The 24,143-nt window shown below is 40.9% G+C and overlaps 1 protein-coding gene across 2 annotated transcripts in view; it reads right to left on the reverse strand.

The window, feature by feature from the left end:
* Positions 1-24,143, reverse strand: part of Rnf10 (ring finger protein 10) — a 36,970-nt gene that overhangs the window by 6,357 nt on the left and 6,470 nt on the right. The window contains exons 2-13 of one of the 2 annotated variants that reach the window (XM_020179075.2): positions 19,888-20,084; positions 13,524-13,723; positions 11,792-11,882; positions 10,689-10,873; positions 10,471-10,607; positions 9,015-9,175; positions 7,059-7,184; positions 6,288-6,561; positions 5,963-6,096; positions 4,347-4,464; positions 4,022-4,123; positions 2,066-2,209 (exon numbers count right to left, since the gene is read on the reverse strand). In XM_020179075.2, coding sequence (XP_020034664.2) covers positions 2,066-2,209; positions 4,022-4,123; positions 4,347-4,464; positions 5,963-6,096; positions 6,288-6,561; positions 7,059-7,184; positions 9,015-9,175; positions 10,471-10,607; positions 10,689-10,873; positions 11,792-11,882; positions 13,524-13,723; positions 19,888-20,084 — 1,869 coding nt within the window. The remainder of the gene's footprint in view (positions 1-2,065; positions 2,210-4,021; positions 4,124-4,346; positions 4,465-5,962; positions 6,097-6,287; positions 6,562-7,058; positions 7,185-9,014; positions 9,176-10,470; positions 10,608-10,688; positions 10,874-11,791; positions 11,883-13,523; positions 13,724-19,887; positions 20,085-24,143) is intronic. The other variant, XM_074061424.1, reaches the window with a different exon arrangement.

A 24,143-nucleotide genomic window follows, 5' to 3' on the forward strand; every position in this document is an offset into this window, starting at 1 on the left:
CAAAAACCCTGAATGAGATCTAGGTAATTACCAGACCTTTAATTTTTGCCTTGAAAAAAAGCAAATCTTAGCCCAACCTTTAATTCCACCCAATGTTCTTATAAAGCCAAGAACATTACCTATTATATCAGTCATCAGGGGAAAGAGAGAAAAGGCTTCATGGTTACAGTAACAATGAGTGTGATAGAATCTATTCCAACAGCAAGAATAACCCTTTTAAAGGGCTAGAGGTGTGGTTCAACTGGTAGAACCCTCACCTAGCAAACACAAGGCCCTGATTTCAAACTCTAGTACCACATGCTTGTGTGCACACGCACACACAAAAAAAAGGCTGGTGGAGTGGTTCAAGTGGTAGAGTGACTACCTAGCAAGCATGGGATCCTGAGTTCAAGCCCAGTACCACCAAAAGAGATTTTTCTTCAAGAATTAAAAAAAAGCAATAGCGCTCTTCATATGAAATGCTACACTTTTCACAGAGGCTGGCTCTCAGCACCTGGATATTGTCATACACTGGTTTTATATGGATGAAAAAGCTCTAAGGAAAAAATAAAAGTTAATCAGGTCAGTCTTTATGTTCCAGCCAGCAGATTATCTACAACCTGGGAAGATACACATCAGTAAGATGGAACAAAAAGTTGCAAGCTTTCTTCCGTGGACCTACAGTTAAATGATTTCCATAGATCCATCTATCCCCTGCCAGGTGGAGAGTCTTATTCTTTCTCCCGGTAGCAGGCCCTTCAAGGTCTCTACTACTTTTATTCCCAAGACCACCCAACTGTTCTCACCTAAAAATACATTAGAAACCCATACTTTCAGAAAGCCTAGTAGGGGAAGACACAATCTTTACATCATAGACAACGTATCCAACGATCTGCTGTACGCTTTTATAAAGTGCCTTCCTTCTCAGTTAAGTGGAAGAGCATCAAGGTTGTGCAGTCATCAAGAACTAGGGCCTTAGTTCCAGATCCTGCCCTAAATCCTTGCTCAGCCTCAGGTTCCTAGTCTTATGAAATGACACAGATATGATTACAAGGGTCACCAAGAGCTTTAAATATTCTAATCTTGGACATTTTGTTAAAAGTAACTGACGGAAAAGTCTTAAGTATCAAAAACTATCTGCACTAGAAAGAAAAGAGTTCTCTGAAGTAACAGAGAATAATTCTTTTGTGTTTCATTTCATAACACTGTAATACATTCTCTCCATAAGAAAAAGGTACACATATGTGTATGTATACACACACATTTACATGTATAGAAAAATTTTCTGAAGGTCAAAGGCATCTTTGAATAACCTCTCAACCCTCATCTCTGGAGTGGAACATCACCAGTTTGGAATATACCTGGTCCCAGAATCATTCTATATGCTTAAAATATATAAACCCACAATAAAATACTTCGTGTTTTAGTGATATACTTGGTATTTTTTAATCCACAGATGAAATTTATTCTAACATGTTCTACAACTTCCTTTTATTTTTCCATTAGTTCATGATAATAGCTATTTCCTTAATCAATAGTTGTGAAGTATCTCATAGTATAAATGCTACACTGTTTTTTGGGGGGTTTTTTTTGAGGGGGTGGAACTGGGGTTTGAACTCAGGGCCTTATGCTTGCTAAGCAGGCACTTTTAGTGCTTGAGCCACTCCACCAGCCCCTACTGTTAGGTTTTGTAGGCTTTTTGTTGTTGTTGTTATTTATAAATACTACCACAATAAAGAAATGCATATAAAGATGCACTTAAAAAATATTTCAAATATTAAAAACTAGAAACAAAGAGCAGGGTCACAAGGAAGAATGTAGGTTTACAATTTTACCTAGTGAATGACCTGGAGGTTACTTTTAAAAAACTTTTTTGGCAGTACTGAGGTTTGAACTCAGGCTTCACACTTTCTAGACAGTCAATGGGAAAGGAAAATCAAACATCAGGATTTTGATGCAGTTTAGGACTACCCAAAGTTAAGTTTCATACCACACCATGCCAAGTAGGTCAGAGTGGCTAATCCAGACACCAGGGCTTGCTTAAGGTATAGACAGTGACTGAACTCATTAAATCTCATCTATTTACCTGCATGGGAACCTGGACTTCTGCTAATAGGGGACAGGGAGAGGGCTCCATGGTCCTCCGTGCTGGCAGAATCGGAGGAGCAGGTATAGGAATTGAAGGCAGGAAACTGCTGTAGATTCTCTAGGGGAATGTGGACTTCAGGGTCTGCAAAGGAAAGACACTAATTGTATAAATGGGCCTACTATTACTCTTTTTTCAACAGCTGAGGACAGTCAATTAGCACAGATAGCCTCAAAGGTCTGGAGGATACAGACAGAAGTTTTAAAACCCGTATTTAAAGTAACTGTTACAGACACACTGGTGATTCACACCTGTAATCCTAGCTTCTCTGGAGGCGGCTATCAGGAGGCTCTAGTTCAAAGCCAGCCCTGGCAAATAGTTCAAAATAGGTTTTTTCCCCTATCTCAGAAAAACCCATCACTAAAAAAGGGCTGGCAGACTGACTCAAGTGGTAAGAGTGCCTGCCTAGCAAGTGCAAGGCCCGGAGTTCAAACTCCAATATTGCCAATAAAAGAAAAACCCAAACTGTTATTCTATGATTGATTGATTGATTGATTTATGCATGCATGCATGCACATGGTAGTGGGGCTTGAACTCAGGGCCTACACCTTGAGCCACTCCACCAGTCCTTTTATTGAAGGGTTTTTTGAGATAGAGTCTCTAGAACTATTTTCCTGGGCTGGCTTCAAACTACGATCCTCCTGATCTCTGCCTCCTGAGTAGCTAGGATTACAGGTGTGAGCCACCAGCACCAGGCATGTTTTTGTTTTAATAGAAAAGCCACGCTTGGTGTGGCAGCACACGTCTGTAAATCCCAACACTAGGGAGGCTGAGGCAAAAAGATCAAGAGTTTAAAGACCAGCCTGGCGGAGTGGCTCAAGTGGGTGGAGTTTCTGCTAACTGTGAGGTCCTGAGTTCAAACCTCAGTACCCCTCCCCCCAACACACACACAAAAAAAAGCAGTGGCAGCATTCAAGACCAGTCTGGGCAACACAGCAAGACCCTGTCTCCAAAAAAAACAAAACAAAACAAAACAAAAAAAACCACACAACAGGACTAAGCTCATAACTTGTTTTAATTTCCTAATTGAACCTGATAATATGGATGGAAATTATACTGTCCTACTTATCTAAATAGTTTCATAACAAAAACCCTATCTGTCTTTAGCAAGGAGTACAGTGCATCCCTGTAATCTCAACATTTAGACAAAAGAAGGAAGCGCACTTGAACTTAGGAGTTTGAGACTAGCTTGGGCAAAATGGCAACACTCTGTCTAAAAAAAATACATGAAAATTCTTTTCCTGCAACATTTGTTTTCTCAAAGTTTTAGGATGTGCCAAACAGCTACAAAGTGCTGGCAGCCCAGGTACATACTTACCCCGTTGTAAGAAGTAAAATTTATTTTGTTTGCCATAACCTACAGAATCGTAAGCGCCAGATCCTTCTCCTAGCCAGAGACACCAATCTTATTTTCTAGTGGATACCTAAGCCTTCAATCACATCAATCCTCTGGATTCAATGAAGTTTATGCAGGAAGAGTCAGATCTGAAGACTCTGATCTCAAATCTAACTTCCTCTGTTTCCTAGCTTGTCAATGTTTCTACTTCATCTGGCACTTCTTGTGTAGAGCGATGCCCTCAGATAGAGATGATGTCTGCAAGCCACTGAGCACAGGGACAACTGTCCCAGCACTCTCAGCATAGTTCCAATCCCTATTCAGAACAGGTTTTGTCACCCACTATGGCAGGATGAATTTCATCTTCATCTTTACTATGTGCTATTCACACTCTGACCTTATGAACTCATTAAATGCTCAAATAAACCTAGAAAGGAAGTAATCTCATGACTCACAGGGCTAAAGAGTTGAAAAACAAAAGGCATCTAGTTCCTGGGCATGGAGCCTCCACACAATGATGCACCACAGATCTAGTTAAAGATTACAGTCTCTGAACTTACACTTGCCCTGTTTCTTGTTCTCCTCCATTTCAATCCTGCGCTCTCGGCGGCGTTCCTCTCGAGCCTTCTTCTGCCGCTGACGCTTCCTCTTCTCAATGTCATCTGCAAGTCAGTCGAGATATGAGAAGGCAGACCTCAGACCACCTGGCCATTAACTCTTCCCACCTTGCTACTAGCTAAGTCCACACTAGTGGGTCCAATTGGATTAGAAGAATGGGTCAGTGTTTCAGGAGGTACTGACATGGATCCCTACGTCTCCTTCCACACTGGGTTTCTAACCTGAACCCCACCTAAAAGAGAAGCAAAACAGTAGGGGCGTTCTTACCTGAGAATATCTCTAGGGTTTCCTTAGAGACCACAGGAGGCTGCAGAGCCAGTTCACAGATGCTAAACTCACAGGTGAGTGGCAAGTGAGAGAGATACCTATGACGCTGTCTAACATCCTACAACAGAAACAAGACCAACACTCAACTACTCTTGAGAGTAAAGGATTATACAACCCAGATTTCCAACAGTACACACACACTCAGACAGCACTGGTGCTCAAGTTATCAATATTTTGAAAAACCAAACTGTGGTTTAGCCTACAGTAAGGCAGAAAAAGTAACCAAATCCAGATTTTACTGGGCTGTGCTACAAGTGAATAAATTCAGTCTACTAACAAATTATCTAAAGCTAATCACAACTGAGGGGAGACAATAGGGAACATAAAAGTATTTGGGGAAGTAGGGAAATGCCTGGCAGAGCAAATGATAACCAGGAAGGAAGATAAAGAATTAAGTACATGTCCAAACTGCATAAAGCCTGGCCTGAAACAGTGAAAAAGAAAGCCCATCAATTTAAATTTCTATTCTTTTTCTGCCTATGTTTGTTGGAGAGTTGACAGTGCTTAGAATCATTTGAGGCATGTATCAAATTTGTGATCAACAGAGATAATTCCCATAGGGCAAAAATTCACATGTCAATTATCAGATCATAACTAGAGGTATCATAACCTAGCTTAAAGCCTCCAAGGAGTTTGATTTTGGACATTTCTCTTAAGCAGTAACAGAAATAAGAACAAACTTCATCTTGAACAAAAGGAGGAAACTGATATCCCCAAACCACAACAAACGAACCTGAGAAGTAGGTTAATGTAAACAGAATTACTAGAGCTTTAGCACAGTATCTCACTTTAGGAAAAAAAAAAAAAAAAAAATCAGACTCAGGCTTGAGTGGCTCATTCTGGAAAATCCTATCTCTTGGGAGGCTGAGATCAGGAGAAACTAGGTTTAAAACAAGCCTGGACAAAAAGTTTGTGAGACTCCATCTCAACCGATAGCTGGGCACAGCAGAGTGCGATCAAGAGGATTGCAATGGTAGACCTCATCTCAACGGAAAAAAGTTGGTATGGCAGCTTGCGCTCATAGTGATAGTGGAAGCCTAAAATAGGAAGACTGTAAATCAGTCCAGGACAGCCTAGGCAAAAATGAAGACCCTATCTCCAAAATACTGGAAGCCTTGGCTCCAAGCAGTACAGTGTCTGACTTGCAAGTGAAGCCCTGAGTTCAAACTGCAGAACCACCCAAAAAAAAAGGGAAAAAAAAAATACTACAGCACCATCACTAACAAAAACAGACTTAAAAATATGAAAGTCAGGCTAAGGCTGTGACTCAAGTTGTAAAGTTATAGAGCACCTGCCTATCAAGGGCAAGGCTCTGAATTCAAACCCCAGTAGTGCCCAAAGCACACAAAAAAACAAAAGAAAAGACTGAGGATGTAGCTCAGTGATAGAACTTGCCTTAGGCATGCATAAGGCCCTGGGTTTGATCCCCAGCACTATAAAAAAGTAAATAAAATAAAGGTCTGGAAGGTTTGTGAACTTAGGCTGGCAAGGCCCACATCAAGGAAATTAGGTTAATGTCACTCCCTGCCTCTCCACCTCCATAGGCAGGCCGTTACCTCAGACATGGAGTACCCAGCGATCTCCACCACAGTTGCTGAGATCTTCTCTGGACTCTGTTCCAGGCTGCCATATTCCCGTACGAGGCAGCGCACATTCACAGGGTGCAGGAACATGTGTTGTCCATCCTCCGCTAAAGACAAGGGCTCTATCATATAATAGTCTTGGCTGGTCCTCAGCAGAGGCCCTTTCCCAGGTAGGCCCATCACTCCCTCCCTGATGCTGAAAGGCACAGCAACCCAACCCCCAGGACTTGGTGGAGAGGTCTCAGAGAGCCAGGTCATCCCTCTCAAACACCTAGACTTCTGCTGCAGGGCAGCGCACCTTGGTAAAAGTAGTAACAAGGAGAGCTGCTCAGGTTTGTGAAGCCTTGTTTAGTGATGGGTTCCTGCTGGGTAGACTCAATACAAAGGGTCCTGTCCCCAAGATTGTCATCTGCTAACTCTGAGTCATCACAGGCCTCTGACAATCCTTCAGGTTCCGGTTCAGACACTGCTTCCTCTTCCTCTACCAGGGGGAGAGCAAGAGGACGAGAAGAGTCCGGAGAACAAACTTCTGTGGTTTCTTCATCAAAAGCAGACAGACAGTCCTGCAAGCCCTGTTGGAACAAATGCTAGTCAACAGAAAATTATGTCCTATTTTCAAAAAGTGATGTGGCACCAGGTGCTGGTGGCTCACACCTATAATCCTTGCTGAATAGGAGGATCAAGGTTTGAAGCCAGTCCAGGCAAGTAGTTCATGAGACACTATCTTGGAAAAAAACTCATCACAAAAATGGGCTGGTAGAGTGGCTCAAGGTATAGGCCATGAATTCAAACCCCAGCACCAGAAAAAAAAAAAAAAAAAAAAAAAAAGTGATGTGGCCAGCACCAGAAAAAAAAAAAAAAAAAGTGATGTGGCAAACATAAGTTTAAGAAACTCCCTGGATGTTTATCTGAGCTTGCACATTCACTGATTTGACAAACCTGGGGAAAGAACAAATACGCACAAAGCAAACAGTCATTATCTCCTCTTCTCCCAAGAAAGTTCAGATCTCACAATAGTGCCTACCAGCTCAATAGCAGCATTTGAGGAATGTAACAGGGGCACACTAACCTTCCTGGGTTGGAAAACGGACCCCTTTGCCAAGGGAGCCATCAGCACCAGTTGTTCCAGAGCAGCCACAGCACCAGTGACCTGCCCTCTGCTTTCAGCCAGTCCTGACAGAGCCTCTTCCCGAGTCTAAGGCCATCAGAGAGAAGAAAGGAAAGACAATGACTCAGAATGGCCTCTCTTGATAGAAGAAAAAATTAACAGCCAATGAGACCCAACAGGAAGGGGTTTATTTAAGTACTTAAAATTCGCACTCTCAGAGAAACAAGTAGCAAAAAAGCACCTGGTACCCACCACAGATAAGAACTCTTCTTAGAATCACTGACTCCAGTACAAAAACTTCCTGAGTAGAAAGAAATCCAAGAACATAAAACTAACCTTCCAGTTTAAAAAAAAAAAAAAAGATGCTCAAAGAGAAGACCAGAGTAGGTGGTCGAGATTAGCAAACCTTACCTCAACATGGACAGTTCTAATTCTATATAGCCTTTCTTCCACCCAAAATGGCATTTAAAACAAATACTGCTGTGAAACAAAGTAAGAATAAAATACATAGAACTCTGTTCAAGGAGGACCTGGGAGTCAGAGAGACAGGAATTCAAATGTCAGCCTCACCCCTGGTCAGTTGTACCCTTATGCAAGTTATTTACTCCTCGATTTCATTGCCTTACCTGTGAAAAGAACAGTTCCACCTACCACAGCAGGGTATGAATCATGGAGGTAAATGTGAGTATAGTACTGCACTTACCACAAGTCACTCAATAAACGAGGGCTCTTACTGTTCTAATCCAGACCACTATCTCTCAAAATGCAATCTGGGAATAAGCATTATCTCAACTTGTTCCAATGCACATCAGTGAATCTCCTGAACCCAGGCCTCCTCTCATGGAGAATGTCAACAACCAGTGATTCTCACAGTTGAGCATGCCCAAATGTGAGGCCCTGGGTTCAATCCCCAGCGCACGCGCACATACACACACATACCCTGTTCTGAGGCAGATGCCAGTGGTTCACACCTATAATCCTGAACCACTCGGCAGACTGAGAATGGGAGGATTGCAGTTCAAGGCCAAAAAGGCCTTATTTCAAAAATAGCAACACACACACACACACACGCACGCTTGTGGTATGGCTCAAGTGGTAGAATGCCTGCCTAGCAAGCATGAAGCCCTGAGTTCAAAGTACCACCAAAAAAAAAAAAAAAAAAGGCAAAATGAACTGAAGTTGTGGCTTAAAGGTAGAGCATCTGCTTTGCATGCACAAAGCCCTGAGTTCAAACCCCATTCCCACAAAAAAGTCCCTGTTCTGTAGGATACAAGATTTAGGGAATTCTATAGTCCTAGCTATTCGAGAGATCAGAAGAATGGCAATTTGAAGCCAATCCCGGATGTTTTTGAGACCCAATCTAGAAAAAAAAAAAAAGATTACAAAGAAAGGGCTGGCAGATGACTCAAGTGGCAAGAGCACCTTCTAGCAAGCAAGAGGCCCAGAGTACAAATCCCAGTGTTGGAAAAAAAATAAAGTAAAATAAAATTTAGGAGATTCTTTATGTGGGTAACTCTAGCTAGCTACTCCCAAGACCCTCAGCAGTTATTACTAAGGCCTTCCACAATGTCTCTTAAGTGAAACACCTCTAAAAACAAATCTAAGTATTTTCTCAGATAAGAAACAACCTACCTTAAGAACATAGCTTATTTAAGAAACTTCACTGTCACAATGAGTCATAAAATCATTTTGAGCTGTTCCTTTCAGCTCTAGAAAAGCTTGAAAAGCTTCTCTGTCAGCCTTTCCCTTCCATCACCATACAGGGTCCAGGGAGAGTGGTATTTTTAGCCGCTCCCTGCTTACCAGTTTCATTATGGGGCTGAAGTCATTTGTCCCTACCACACCCATCACATACCCTACAAGTAGAGTGGAAAGATTTAGCATCTCCAGTTTTTAGTTTCCAGTAACATCCCTCACCTTGAGCTCCTGGATAGCTGCCTCAATAAAGCAGGACTCGGGAGTGTGCTTCTCCTCTGCCAGTTGCTGCTCCAATGCTACTTTTTCTTCCAGAACTACCCGGTGCAGAACCTGCTCTTTAGAGGCCAGCAGCAACTTAGAGTACTGGCTGTGCTGTTCATCTGCAAGAAAGCCAGCAAGGACTGGAGGTGTGGCTCAAGCAGTAGAGCGTCTGCCTAGCAAGACCCAAAGCCCTAAGTTTAAACTCCAATACTGGAGGAAAAAAAAAAAAAAACCCAACAACAAAAAACTGCAACACTCAAAGCTTGGAGTGGTGTGGCTAAATAGGAACTTTTTCTCATGCAGCCTTTTGTTCCACATCTTAGGTGGAAGACGGGGTAATTTAGCATAACTTCCTGGAAAATAATCTTAAAATCTAGAACTCTGACTCTTTAATACAAAAAGTCTAAGAAAAATCAGAGATAAAAATCAAATATTTAGCTACATAATGTTTATTAAATATACAGCATTATATATAATATCAGGAAAGGTGAAAATAACCAGTAAGTTCAAATGACTACTTACACAGTATGTTTATTAAAGAGAATTTTATGGAGCTGGAGCATGGCTCAAATGGTAGAGCCATCTGTTTATCATGCACATGGCTAAGTTCAAACTCCAATATCCCCCCCCCCAAAAAAAACAGTATTTCATGTTATTAAAAACCTTATGTACTATGAAAAAAGCAATTCCCAAGCTCACAAAAAAGTCTACAGTTAATATCTTGGGGTACCTTTGGGTTAAAGGATCATAGATGACTCATTTTCTTTACTTCCTTCTCCTACGTTTTCTGAGTTTTGGGGGGTTTTTTTGGCAGTGCTAGGGAACCCAGAGCCTTAAGCATGCTAGGTAAGTGCTTTACTACTAAGCTACATCCTCAGCCCTTGATTTAAGACAAGTTCTTCAGGGCTAACAGAGTGGTTTAAGTGGTAGAGTGCCTGCCTAGCAAGTATGAGGCCCTGAGTTCAAGCCTGAGTACTACCAAAAACAACAAAAAAAGTTATTCCAATGTTCAGTGAATCTTCAGAATAAACTGGCACACTGCCAAAAAATTAATAAAAAAAGAAAAAAGACAAGTTCTTCCTAGAACCAGCTTACTCAAAGGCTAAATTTTTGACACTACAAAAATACATTCAATATCCTTAGCCAGGAACCAGTGGCTCATGCCTGTAATCCTAGCTACACAGGAGGCAGAAATTGGGAGGATTGCAGTTTGAAGACAGCCCTGGCAAATAGTTCAGGAGACCATATCTCAAAAACCCTTCACAAAAAAAACAGGGCTGGTGGAGTGGGTCAAAGTGAAGGCTCTGAGTTCAAGCCCCAGTTCGGCAAAAAAAAAAAAAAAAAAAAGATACATTAATATTCTTAAAGGGTGTACTGGGGATTATTATTTCCACTCCAAATTAATGGGACTCACCTCCTAGATGAATAGGATGATCAACATTCATCCACTTGGATTTGGGCAAGGCCACCAATACTCCTTTTTCCCTCTTCATCAGCTGCATTGTAATGGTATCACCAACAACATACTGACGTGATTCTGTGGCAACAACACTATGACAAGGACATTTAGATGAAACAGAGCAGACAGAGCTGGCAGACTAAAGTCTAACCTAGTAAATGTCTCAGTCTTACCTCTTGAGATCCTTCTTACGCACAGAACTGTAACAGATGGGACATTTACTCCAGGTTTTCTCACTCAGTGAAAGATAGTGTAGGATGCATGCCCAGCAGAAGATGTGTCCACAGCGGGTTATCTTGGCTGCAGTAGGTGGATAGAGGCATATTGGGCAAGATGGCACTTCATGGCTACAGATGCGCTGAAACAAAATGCCACCATAGTTTCATGGCTTTTAGAATTGACCATTGGTTGTCAAGTTAAAAGCCTCTCCTTTCTCATCCCCATACATTTCTACTCAACATACCTTTAATAAAACTATTTAACAATGTAGATGTAAGGCTGACAGCACTTTCAGCAAATTAAGGAAACCACAATAATTGCTTAATATAATGGGGGGGGTTCTACATTAACGGGAAAAATGATATAAATCACATGATCCCATTTACAAAGACATTTAATGAGTATGCATACAGAAAAGCGTAATTAATCTACTAATCTACGAACAATTCCCAAAAAAAGAGTTAACACTTTCACTTTATGTATGCCTATTTTTTAAGCAATGCATTTAAACTTGTTTTATAAGACTTCTATGTCATTCTCAGATGATCTTATTGGAATCCAAGCTTAATTTTTTTTTAAAAAAGTGCCCATTATTCTGAAAGTGATTCTACACAAGGTACCCTTAGGACCAGCAAGGAGATACCTAGAGTTTATAACTTTAGTGGAAAACAAATGCAGCGATGGATCTGACAGACTACAGTTGTGTGCTAATTTGATACCAATTACTACAAAGGGCTACCAACGAAGCAATGTCTGTAACTGAGCTCGCTGATAAGAAGGGTAATTAGAGTCCCTCATAGAGGCCCTGGTTACTACTTCCCTGCAGAGGGTTACCTTCAGACCAAAGCCTTCCACAATATCCCCTCCCTGTCATTTAGTCACAAAATGAACTCCAGGAGGTATCAGGGCCTGGCTTCTTGGAAATGTTCACCAGAAGCCAGACAGAAAAGGTTATCAGCAGTGAACAAAGTCAACACAGTCAACAACTGCTATGTCATCACTGCCCCTTTAGTTCCACCTCCAACTAACAACTTGTAAGTTCTGCTGCGCTACTCACCACTTGTTCCACAAAGTCCCAGTTAACTAAGGTGTCAGGATCAGCAAAATGAGCTGTATAGTCTTGGTCTTCAGACACCACAAATTGGCAGCTAGAAATAGCAAGAAGAGAGTGAAAATCACCAGGCCCTCGGCAGAAATTCATCATCTCTTCACTTAGAATTCAAATATAGGCTAATAACAGCCATCGTTTGTGAAACACTGTCAGGACTTCAGCCTGAGTTCTGAGCCCAGCTCTGGAAGGAATCCATTCCTTCAGTGGGTAGAAGCCAAACCCATGAACTGTTTCTTATGCTTCCAAGCATACCCAAGTTCCCTGTTGGTCTCCCTTGAACTAAATTAACACACACTATGCTCCCTTCACCAACAGTAAACAAATTTCCTCCCTTAACAGCAACATGGCTCATCCTGAAGACAATGGAAAAATGTTATCATCTGAGATCAGTTCTGCCTCCACCTTGAGTACTGAGGTTTGAACTCAGAACCTCACGTTTGCCAGGCAAGCACTCTAGCACTGGAGTCACTCAAGACCAGTTTATATAAACCACACAATCGTTACTTCAGTCTAGATCCAAGATCAAATCTTGTAATTGGTGCCACACCAAAGAGAAGCTGGGGCTGGGCACTGGTGGCCCACACCTGTAATCCTAGCTAATTGGGAGGATGAGGTCTGGGAGGATTGAGGTTCGAAGTCAGCCCAGGGAAATAGAGTCCATCTCCAAAATAACCAGAGCAAAATGGACTGGAGGTGTAGCTCAAGTGGTAGAGCACATGCTTTGCAACTGCAAAGCCCTGAGTTCAAACTCCAGTCCTGCCAATTGAACAAAGAGTGGGGAGAGCTGGACATGGTAGTATGGGCCTACAGTTCCAGCTACTTGGGAAGCTGAGGTGGGAGGACTGCTTGAGTCCCAGGAGCTCAAGGCCAGAATGAGCAACATAACAAGAACCTGTCTCAAAAAAAGAAAGGAAAAAGGGAATTAGTATTTGACAAATGTATGCCAATCACTTCAACTTGTTGCCTAGCAAGTGTGAGGCCCTGAGTTCAAATCCCAGTACCTCCAAAAACAGTAAGAAATTTCCTGGCTGGATGTAGTGGTAAATGCCTGTAATCCCAGCATTCCAGAGGTTAAGGCAAAGGATCAAGAATTTGAGGTCAGCCTGAGTTATACAGCAAGATTCATTCTCTCTTTTCTCTCTCTCTCTCTCTCTCTCTCTCTCACACACACACACACACACACACACACACAGAAGCCTGTAATCCCAGCACTCCAGAGGCTGAGGATCATAAGCTTGAAGCTAGCCTGAGCTACAGAGATATCCTGTCAAAAAAAAAAAAAAAAAGTTTTTCTTCCTCTTCTTGAGAAACTGAATCTCTAAGTGGCTAAGTAAATTACCTAAGGTCAAAAGCCAAAACAAGATTCAAACTCAGGTCCACATCCAGTTTTTCTACCTCATCACAATGCTAAAGACATTTAATAAGCACTTTTGTTTTTGGTGGTACTGGGGTTTGAACTCAAGGTTCACATTTGCCAGGCTCTACCATTTAAGTCACATGTCCAGATCTAAATATTATGTTCTTTTAAGTACCAAGAGCATATACTTGGAAGGTGAAAGAGTTAGGGGAGGGGAAAAAAAGATCAATTCCCTTTCTGCATCTCTCCCATAGTAGTTTAAAGCATTCAACTAGCTGGAGAGGTTCAATTTCACTTTCCCCCAGGAGTAGCAATACTTACTTGGCCTGTAAAAAAAGTTCCTTGTTAAAAGGCTTATGTCCCCACTTGTTCCTTTTTCCCCAGCTGCCATGTCCACTGCCTTCAAAGTGACCTGCCTGGCCACGGGGTTCAAAAGTGAAATTCAACAAGTGGTTCAGGTTGATCTTCTTAGGGCCAGAGAACTGGGCAGGGCTAAACTCTGCCCGTTGAGCCTCTGCTACCTAGAGAGAATGAAAATGTTTTACATTTAAACTCTTACCAATTTGCAGTAAAAAACAGCCCAATCCCTTCTTCAACATGGCTTTAAATAAAAACTGGCTTAGAGAATGTTCCTACAAGGGTGTAATGCCTACTCAAGACCTGGGTAGAAGTGAAAGGAAGAAAAAGAGTCTTAATATCTCACTACTTAAAACTGTTTAGTTTGCCCTGCTAAATGGTCATTAGTTAGTTATTAAATGACAAGCCTACCATGAACTCTTCTAGCCACCTTGAAGATATACTAACTGGATTAGTTTACCCACATCCCACCCCTACATCCCCCCAACCACCCAACCCCCTTTGTGGTCCTAAGGATTGAATCCAGGACTTCACACATACTAGGCAAGCACTCTTACCTTTGAGTTTAAACCCCCAGCCTACCCTTTCATTGATAGCCACTTATGTTTTGGTTTCTTTCTGGAAAAGCAAGGAATCACCCTCTGGAGGCAGCCTCCTGGCTGCTGCTAATTGCTATAGGTTTCTGAATCCTGCCAGAGGACTCCCATCTAACACACGGTGCTATTCATAAGTAAAACTAACAGAATTAGAACATGTAGGCAGACTAGCTGTGACCAGAAATAAACCCAATCAGATTCAGAAACTGTTTAGAAAGTCATAAGAAACCATGTATGAGAACCAGCACTGCACAAAAATGGAAGAAAACACGTAAGGGCCTATTTTAGTTCTCAACAATCCCAAACTGAAGTGGTACAGATATGTGTCAAAACTAGGCTAGTGTTACAAGATCATACATGTAAATAGGCTAGTGCATTTCCCTGCCCTATTTTCCTATTTAATGTTGTAAATATGGATATACCATTTTTTGGGGGGGGGGGAAGGGGAGGGCGAGAGGGAGAGAGATACTGGGGTTTGAACTCAGAGCTTCACACTTCCTAGGCAGGCGTTCTACAGCTTGAGTCACCCCTCTAACTCTTTTTGCTCTGATTATTTTTGAAACAGGGTCTTGCTTTTTGCCCAGGCTAGCCTCAACTGTGATCCATTTTATGTTTTCTGCCATACTTAGGCTGACAAAGTGCATGCCACCACGCCCAGCCTTTTCTGTTGAGATGGGGTCTCAAGATCATGATCTTCCGGATGTGAGGGCGATCTGGCTGTCACATCTGTCACCCCACTGATCACCAGGGTTAATATGGCTGATCTGGCTGGCTAGGCGGGTGTCCCCTTCCTTCTTCACCACTCCATGTGCGTCCCTCCCGAAGCTGCGTGCTCGGTTGAAGAGGACGACCATCCCAATAAAGGAGGACCATTCTTTGGCCAAGAGTGTATGAGTAGCTGTGCTCCCCTGCTAGAACCTCCAAACAGACTCTCAAGATCATGATCTTCCATATCTCAGCCTCCCACGTATCTATGACAGGCCCATACCACCCTACCAACGCTGAACTTTTTGGATGTACTGGCCTCAAAACACAATCCTCCTGATCTCTGTCTTCCAAGTAGCAAGGAGGACAGGTCTCAGCAAGTATACCATAATACTTAATAATTAAGAGGTTTTTTTGTAGCTTTGTCACTGTAAAAAATGTTCTGATAAAGGATATTTGTAGCTAGATCTTTGTCCATAAATATTTGAGCACCTAAATTTTTTTTTTCCTTTTATTTTCAGTGCTGGGAATTGACCCCAGTGCTTCACACATGCTAGGCAAGTTATATACCACTGAACTACACCATCAGCCCCCAATGATCTCTTTTGAATGTACAGAAGAATAATTGGGCCAAAGGAAATGCTGTTCAATCAAATTTTAAGATTTTTGGTAAGCAGTATTTGCACATACATGCCACAAAATCTAAGGAGTGACAAACATGGTGGTGCAGCAATACACATTTGTAATCCCAGCACTTGGGAAACTGAAGCAGTAAGATTAAGTTTGAGGACAGCCTGAGCTAGATACTGCAAGACTCTGACTTTAAAAATTTACTGAATACAAAAAGATACAGTGAAAGCTACCTTTTATTCCAGAGGCACTGAACACACACTGAGACATTTTATTTATACAGAATCATGGTATACAACCTTTAGAAATAAATACAGCCCATGGATATGACAGTTTAGACAACTTCCTTTTTTTTCATCTTATCAACAGATCTTGGAGCCTGCCCCACCTTCTGGTTCTGTAAGTCATCACAGGAAGCCCAAGACTTCCGTATCACTCATCCCCTAGACTCTCATCTCTGTATGGCTCTGATCTCCCCAATCAGTCTTCTACCCCCAATTTCCCAAACTTAGATCTAAGAGCTTCTGTTTGCTAGGTAAAATTCCCTACTTTTCAAGCTTCTGTCTTCACCTTATGTTCTAGCTGGTCCACTATCACTAAGACACTACTCATCATAACTTGTGACTATTTTCCAATACACTGACCTCTTGGTTCCTTGACCTGCTCTCTTCCAATTAGTTTGTTGTCCTCCACCTTATTTCAACCATTCACTCCTATGGATGAGTCACTTTCCAGAGCTGTGCTGGGTAATACAGCACCCGCTTGGGCAGATGTAGCTACTAAGCTCATGAAATGTAGCCTATGCCACATTTTAAGTTACATTTTAGATATGTGGGGTGAACTACATTAAAACTAATTTCACACTTGGTACTTAGGAGGCTGAGATTAGGAGGATCATGGAATGGGGCCAGCCTAGACAAATAGTTCAAAAGACCCCACCTCCAAAATAACCAGAAGAAAATAGACTGGAGGTGTGACTAAAGGAGTAGAGCACCTGCTATGCAAGCAAGTAGTCTTAATTTCAAACCCCAGTCCCACCAGAAAAATTTAATTTCACTATTTTAATTTTTTTTGAGACAGAGTTCTATGTGCCCAAGCTAGAATCAAACTCCTGGACTCAAGCAATTCTCCTGTCTCAGGAATAAATGGGATTTTTTTTTTTTTCTTTCTTTTTTCCTTTGGTTGTTTTACTGCTTGAGTCACATCCGTAGCATTTTTTGCTCTGGTTATATTTGAGACAGGGTCTCGATTTTTGCCCAGCCCAGCATGAATCACAACCCTATCTTTATATTTCCTGCCATAGGTGGGATTGATTATACGTGTGAGCCACTAACACCCAGCTTGTTTTATAATTTAATATGGTAACTAGCAAATTTCAAAATCACCCATATTTCCCCCCCGCTTTTTTTTTTGAGACAGGATCCCACAATCAGGCTGGCCCTGAATTCATGATCTTCCAACCTCTGCCCTCAGTGTGGTTTCTTTTTCTATTAGACAGTACTGCTCTACAGTCAGACCATGCAATTAAAAAACACACTTCAGGGGGCTGGCCAAATGGCTCAAGAAGTAAGAGTACCTGCCTAGCAAGTGTGAGGCCCCGAGTTCAGGCACCAATGCTGCAAAACAAAAAACCACCTCTTCATTGTCTTAATTTTGATCATGCTATTGTCCAACCAGGAACTCATTCAGGTCCTAGAGTCAGTCCTGATTCTAATGATTCTTTACTTTACCCCTACCTATGGTCTCCAAACCAGTGATCCTATCTCCCAAATTTCCTTTCCTTGCTTGGGTTAGACCCTGTGGGCCACTACCCTTTTTTCTCTTAATATTCTTTGCTATCTTCACCCAGAGAAACCTCCTCCACAGCAGCCCCAAGGCAATAAAACATAGCTAAAAACCACAACTATACAACCAGTCTCAAAATAGCTCTTTGGGAACATCATGTTAAGTAAGCCAGAAAGACAAAGGCTGCATGTTTTCTCTTATATGTGGGAGACAGATCCAAAAGATAAACACATACACAGAAACAAACATGATCATATACACATCTACAAGTAGAATATGTGTGCAACATTGGAGCTACACTATGAACTTGGGGGAGGAGGGAAAGAGAATAAAGAGTTAACAATATCAAAACGCATTACAACTGTGCAGATAGAGGACATCAGGATATGCACTGAAAACTACCAAATAATGTGCGTTAGGAGGGAAGGGGTAAGGGCGAATAACAAAGGGGGTTGAACTGACCAAAGTAAAGCATATTCACTACTGAGAAACCCCTCTGAACATTGACTTTTAAATTAATAATGAAAGACATGATTATAAAATAGGTATAGTCATGGGGTACTTGTGGCAAAGGGAAGAAAGGTGAATGGAGATGAAGATGAAGATGAAGACGAAGGAATAGGTTTGATGGACTTCATATACATAAAAACAATGAAACCTCTTATAATTACTTAAAAGTGTGATGGGGAGAGGGCAGGGGGAGAGGAAGAGGGCAATCTAACCAATGTACAATGTAAGGCTATTTTGAATTGTCACACCCCCCCCACACACACACACTGTACAATATATGCTAATAAAAATGGAAAAAAAAAAAGTAGCTCCTCGAACCTGAATTGTGGCTGAAGTGGTAAAGCAGCATCTGCTTTGCTAAGTGTGAAGCCCCAAGTTCAAACCCCAGGACCATCAAAGGAAAATAAAAACAAAAAACAAAAACAAAATACACCTGCAAGTTAAATTACCTTCTCTTTTTAAATTCCCCAATGGTTTCCTAGCTCTCAAAAAGTCAAAAGTCAAAGGCTGTCAAGGCCCCACATGATCTGATCCCTCTCCTAATCTCTAGGTTCATCTTCTACCTGTCCTCCAACAATGGCAGCCTATTTGCTTTACTTCAACATACCAAAAACACTACTACCTGCAGTCCCTTGTACCTTCTATTTCTTCAGGCTAAGACACTCTAAAAACCAACTGAAGTAAGGAATGGTGGTGCATACTTATAATCCCAGCACTTGGGAGGCTGAGATAGGAAGTAGAAGACTGCAAGTTTGAGGCCAGCCTGGTCTACATAGCACATTCAAGACTACAAAGCTGCATATCAAGTCCTGTCTCAAAAAAATTTTTTTTTAATTAAAAAAAAGTATAAAGAGCTCCCTTGTTTCTCTACCTCCTCAGATAAGCATTCCTTAATAACCTTGTAAAAAACTCTCTACTCCTTGTTATTCTTTATCCCTTCTACTCTTGATCTACTTTTTTAATCCAGTAAGCAACTACCATCAGATATATATTGGTTTATTATCTCTCCAAACTAGAATATAAGCTCCTGAAGGACAGAGTAACTCAAGTGGTAGAGTGCTTGCCTAGTAAACGTGAAGCCCAGAGTTCAAACCCCAGTACCACAAAAAAAAAAAAAAAGAAAGAAAGAAAAAGAAAAACACAATGTTCTGTTTAATGCTATATTCCAAACTAATAAATGGTATTTGGTGTGTAATAATCGAGGAGTAAATTTCTGGTGAATGCCAGGTGCGGATGGCTCTCACCTGCAATCCTAACTACTCTGGTAGCAGAAATCAGGAGGATCGCAGTTTGAAGACAGCCTGGGCAAATAGCTACATGAGACCCTATCTCAAGAAAAACCCATCACAAAAATAGGGCTGGTGGAGTGGCTCAAGGTGTAGGCCCCGAGTTCAAGCCCCAGTACAAAAAAAAAATTTCTGGTGAATAAGTGAATTCTTCCACAAGTATTCTCTTAGATGTCTTATTCCTTAAATATGTCATATTCCCTTATGGATGTCTTACGGTATAATGGTTGCATATTATGGAACATTCATATGGCAGGATAATTAATTTAACTAGCCTCTTGTTTATAGGCATTTAAGTTTTTTCCTAAATTTTCCAACTACAAACATGGCAAAGAACATCTTTGTACATAAATATTTATGTACTTACAAAACAACCAAAAGAAAAACTTAGAAAAACTACTACTACAAGTAGGATATCCAAAACTAAGGATATAGATGTTTTACTATAATCTATATGGCAAAATGTCACTGACATTTTATTACTTAAATATTCTAAAGGGTACCTAAAATGCAAGGGTGGTACTGAAAGTAGTATATAAATTAAGGTACTTGAATTTGCCATAAATTCTCAACCCATGATTAGACATCACCTTCCTCCATGGAAATTTTTATAAACTTCAGGGGGAAAAAGGAGGCAAAGTTGCAGAACCTAGTAAATCCTCAAACACTCCAGACTGCTTTAGTTACCTGTTCTTCTACTTCTTGCTCTCCTCCCTCAGCTACTGATAAACTAGAGAGAGATATTAAAAAAAAATTTTTTTTAATGAACTCTCATGCTTATGTTCTAAAAAGGACATCCTCAATCAAATTACATACCTCATCTCGTCTTCCACCATTAAAAGAAGAACTAAATAGTTTGCTGCTGCCGCCGCCCCTTTGAGGAGGCATCTTGTTAAAAGTTTTGCTTTTCTGTGAATTGGAGCGACGGGAATGGTTGCTAAAATTTTCATTTTTGGGGTAGGAAGGTTCACGCTTGCGATTATAACGCTTGGATCCACTTGAGTTCTTTCCATCTGAAAGCAAGAAACACAAAACATTAGTTAAGAAATTATACATACTAGACCAATTTCTATCCATCTCCCAACAAATGGTGTTTAAATAAGTGAAAATGGGCCTTTCCACAACCTGTAAAAAATCTAGGTTTAGGCCACAGCATTGGCTTCTTGAGCAAACAACCTATAGTAAGGGGTTTTGTTTTTTTTAAAGTGATGAAGCATAAGGGGGCCTTAAGGGGGCCTTCCCTCTAAACACACACAGATCAAACCCTATGAATTCTCAATGTCTTATTTTTAGAGAATGAACACTCCTCCTGTAAAAATCCATTCAGATAAAGTAGCAGGAAAGGGAACAGTTATTCTGTATTAGGAAAAAACACTGTATCTGGAGAAGAGCCAGAACAGAAGACATTATTCCCTTTTAAATTAGCACATACAGTTGGACACCGGTGCCTCACACCTGTAATCCTAGCTACTTGGGAGGCTCAGATCAGGAGATTCAAGGTTCAAGGCCAGCCCGGGCTAATAGTTCGAGAGACCCCCATCTCCAAAATACACAGACCAAAATGGACTAGAGGTGTGGCTCAAGCAGTAGAGTGCATGCTTTGTGAACACTTGATTTGTAAGTACAAAGTCCTAAATTCAAACCCCAGTGGGAAGGAAGGAGAGAGGAGGAGGGAAAGAAAGAGAGAGAGAGAGAGAGAGAGAGAGAGAGAGAGAGAGAGAGAGAGAAAGCAAGCAAGCATAGATTCTGTGCTGCAAGGGACTGGTCTAGGCTTTGGCAGATATATTCAAGAGGCATAAAAGTAAAACCCAAGTTTACTTATATTCTAGAGGCCAAACTGAGAAGCTATTAAATGGACAGAACAAGAAAAATTGAGCTCTAGTAGAACATTAATCAACTGGAGTTATATCCTTTTTAAAAATGATTCTTGTTTTGGGGAACAGGCTCAGTGGTAGACCACTTGCCTCACATGTGCAAGACCCTGGATTCCCCCCACCCCAAAAAAATAAACATGCAAAAAGGTTTTTTCCCCAATTACAAATACATTCAATTTTGAAAATATGAAAGAATTGCCAGTATCCACAAAATACCAACCCCTTAATACTGTTTAATGTCCTTTTCATACACTTGTCATACATCTTACACAAAATGGCAAGCACACAAGACATACTATCTTTTTCTTATTACTTCATTAGCATTTTCATACATCCCTAGTTTTCAAAAGCAGAATTAATGGCTGCACTACTGTCTACCATACAGAAATAGTATAATATAACCAATCCCCTATTGTAGTACCTTCAGGTGGCTTTTACTTTTTGCTAGTTTAATTTAATAGTATTGGAAGCATCTTTATACTATGAATATGTCAAATTCTTGAAGTAGAGACAGTTGATGAAATACAATCATTAAACCATTTACACATTCTGTAGTTGCTTTCTAGAACCCTTATAATCAACTGACATACTCTAACAGCACTTTTTAAAGAGAAAATGTCTAATTCACTACACTCTTGCTCATACTGAGTTGAATAAACAATGTTCAACTGAAAGGTCAAAATGGTTTCTGAATTTCTCTGATAACTACTAACAAACACTTTTTCAGTCTGTTAACCATTTACATTTTGTGTAAAGAGCCTATTGATATTCTTTGCGCCATTTCTCTACCTGGGAGCTGAATTGCATGAAATTTTTTTTTTTTTTTTGGCTCAAATTGAAGAACCTTGACCACTACACTCAGCACATAACAAAGTTCATCATCTTTAAAAAAAAAAAAAAAAAAGGGCAAAACAAAACCCAAGAACCACATACAACTAAATAACTAAAAGCAAAAGAGGTCCCCAAATTACCCCATGTGTCCCACTACTACAATATGGAAACTTGATAAAGGCAAGCATGCCCACTAATTTACTGGTTTTAAAAGCAAACTTAGAATGAAAGGTAGGTGATTTTAAGACATGGTTACCCCAAAAATAAAATTGTACCAATATTAAAAAAAAAAAAAAAAAAAAAAGACATGGCTACCCAAGTTGACCTTGAACTCCTGGACTCAAGCAATCCACCTGCCTCAACCTCCCAAGTAGCTGGAACTACAGGCATGCACCACAGTACTGGGCTGAAGTTGGAAGACTTTCCATAAAGAAATTCATTAGGCTTACTCTCAAACTTTAAAGGGATGGCTGTGATGGCTTATAAAATTAAGGGATTTGCCGGGTGCTGGTGGCTCATGCCTGTATCCTAACTACTTGGGAGGATGAGATCAGGAGGATCAAGGTTCAAGGCCAGCCCAGGCAGATAGTTCACCACATACCATCTCCAAAATAACCAAAAATGGACTGCAGGTGTGGCTCAAGCAGTAGAGCACCTGCTTTGCAAGCACAAAGCAGAGCTCAAACTCCAGTCTCACCAAGACAAAATAGGGATTCCAGCATGAGCCTCAGAAAGTACAAAGATGATTTCCCCCATTCAAACATAGCTTCACCTTTTTATATTATATATAATATAATAGAACACATAATAGAACATGCCTGGAAATAAACTAAACCAGGCTGCCAATGACAGTTACCTTAGGAAACTAGGCTGTTCACTTCCATACTATTACAATGGTTTTCGACTCTGCAGTTCATAGGACCCAGACAAGTCCTTAAAAGGATTCCCGTGGTCAGGCATCATCCTTTAAGACTAAGACTATGACTATGACTATTTCTAGGGCTGCCAGAGTGGCTCAAGTGGTAAGAGCATCTGCCTAGCAAGCATAACGCTGAGTTCAAACCTCCAGTGCCATCAAAAAAAAAAAATTTAGTAACATCAGTAGCTCATTTCACAACAGACTAAATGTAAGGAAAAGGAAATGTGAGTTAATAAACCAGTCAAAATTTTGAAAACTACCACCTCATGGGATAAAAAGAGAAATAAACCATCCTTTCCAAACCTGACCAACCACAACCTGAGAGTCAAACTAATAGTCATGTGAAATGGCAGCAGTGTAAACAGAACTGACCATCCAAGAAAACACAGCCAGGCTACATTCACTCCTACCAGTGATCAGAGTTCATCTAAAGTTGGAGTTGGGCTGGGTGCCAGTGACTCACACCTGGCAACTCAGGAGGATGGAGGTTTGAAGTCAGCCCAGGCAAACAGTTTGCAAAACCTTATCCCATAAACACCCAACATGAAACAGGTCTGGCAAAATGGTTCAAGTGTGCCTGCCCAGCAAGTGTGAGGCCCTGAGTTCAAACCTCAATGCTTGGGTGGGGAAAAAAAAAAAATCAAATAGGGGCTGAGGGTACAGCTTCTGATAAGTATTCACCCAGCATGCTCAACGCCCAGGGTTGAACACCTTGTACTGCAGGAAAAAAAAAAAATCAAATAAATGGAAAAATTCAAGAGGTAGAGCCCAACTCTTCACTACAGAAAGAAATTAAAAATCTCCATCACATTTTCCTTTTTGCCCCATTCAATATAACCTTATGAGAACAAATGAGGTTAGATAAGCACAGGTATATAAAGAAAGAAAATAGGGCTACATCTCAGTAGTAGAATGTATTCTTAGCATGTAGCAAGCTCCCGAGCTCAACTACCCAAAACTGCAAAAATAATAATAATAATAATAAAATAAAGGAATCTCTACTCCCATTCTCTGTATGGGGAGCAGGAACTGTTTCTCCCCTTTTTCCCCGGTTATACTAGATTCCTTTCCTAATAAACTTTACTGTTACTACAAAAAAAAAAAAAAAAAAAAAAAAAATATATATATATATATATATATATATAGAGAGAGAGAGAGAGAGAGAGAGAGAGAGAGAGAGAAACAATCCCCAAACTTCATTATACTAGGTTGATCCTGCATTTGTCTCTTAACTGTTGCTTTCAAGAGAAGCAGCTCACTAAACGTGAAGCTCAGTAACAGACTGCCTGACTAGCCCATGAGACTGAGTTTGACCCTCAGCACCACAGAAAATAAGGGGCAGGGGGAGTCTTACTCAAGAGAAGTACCTTGTGGTTTGCACAGACACAAATAAAGCTGGATGCTACACTGCAAGGGCTTAAGAAAATAAAGTGGCCCTCTTGTTACCA

This window comes from Castor canadensis, chromosome 18 (genome assembly GCF_047511655.1).
Source record: "Castor canadensis chromosome 18, mCasCan1.hap1v2, whole genome shotgun sequence".
Classification (NCBI taxonomy): domain Eukaryota; kingdom Metazoa; phylum Chordata; class Mammalia; order Rodentia; family Castoridae; genus Castor; species Castor canadensis.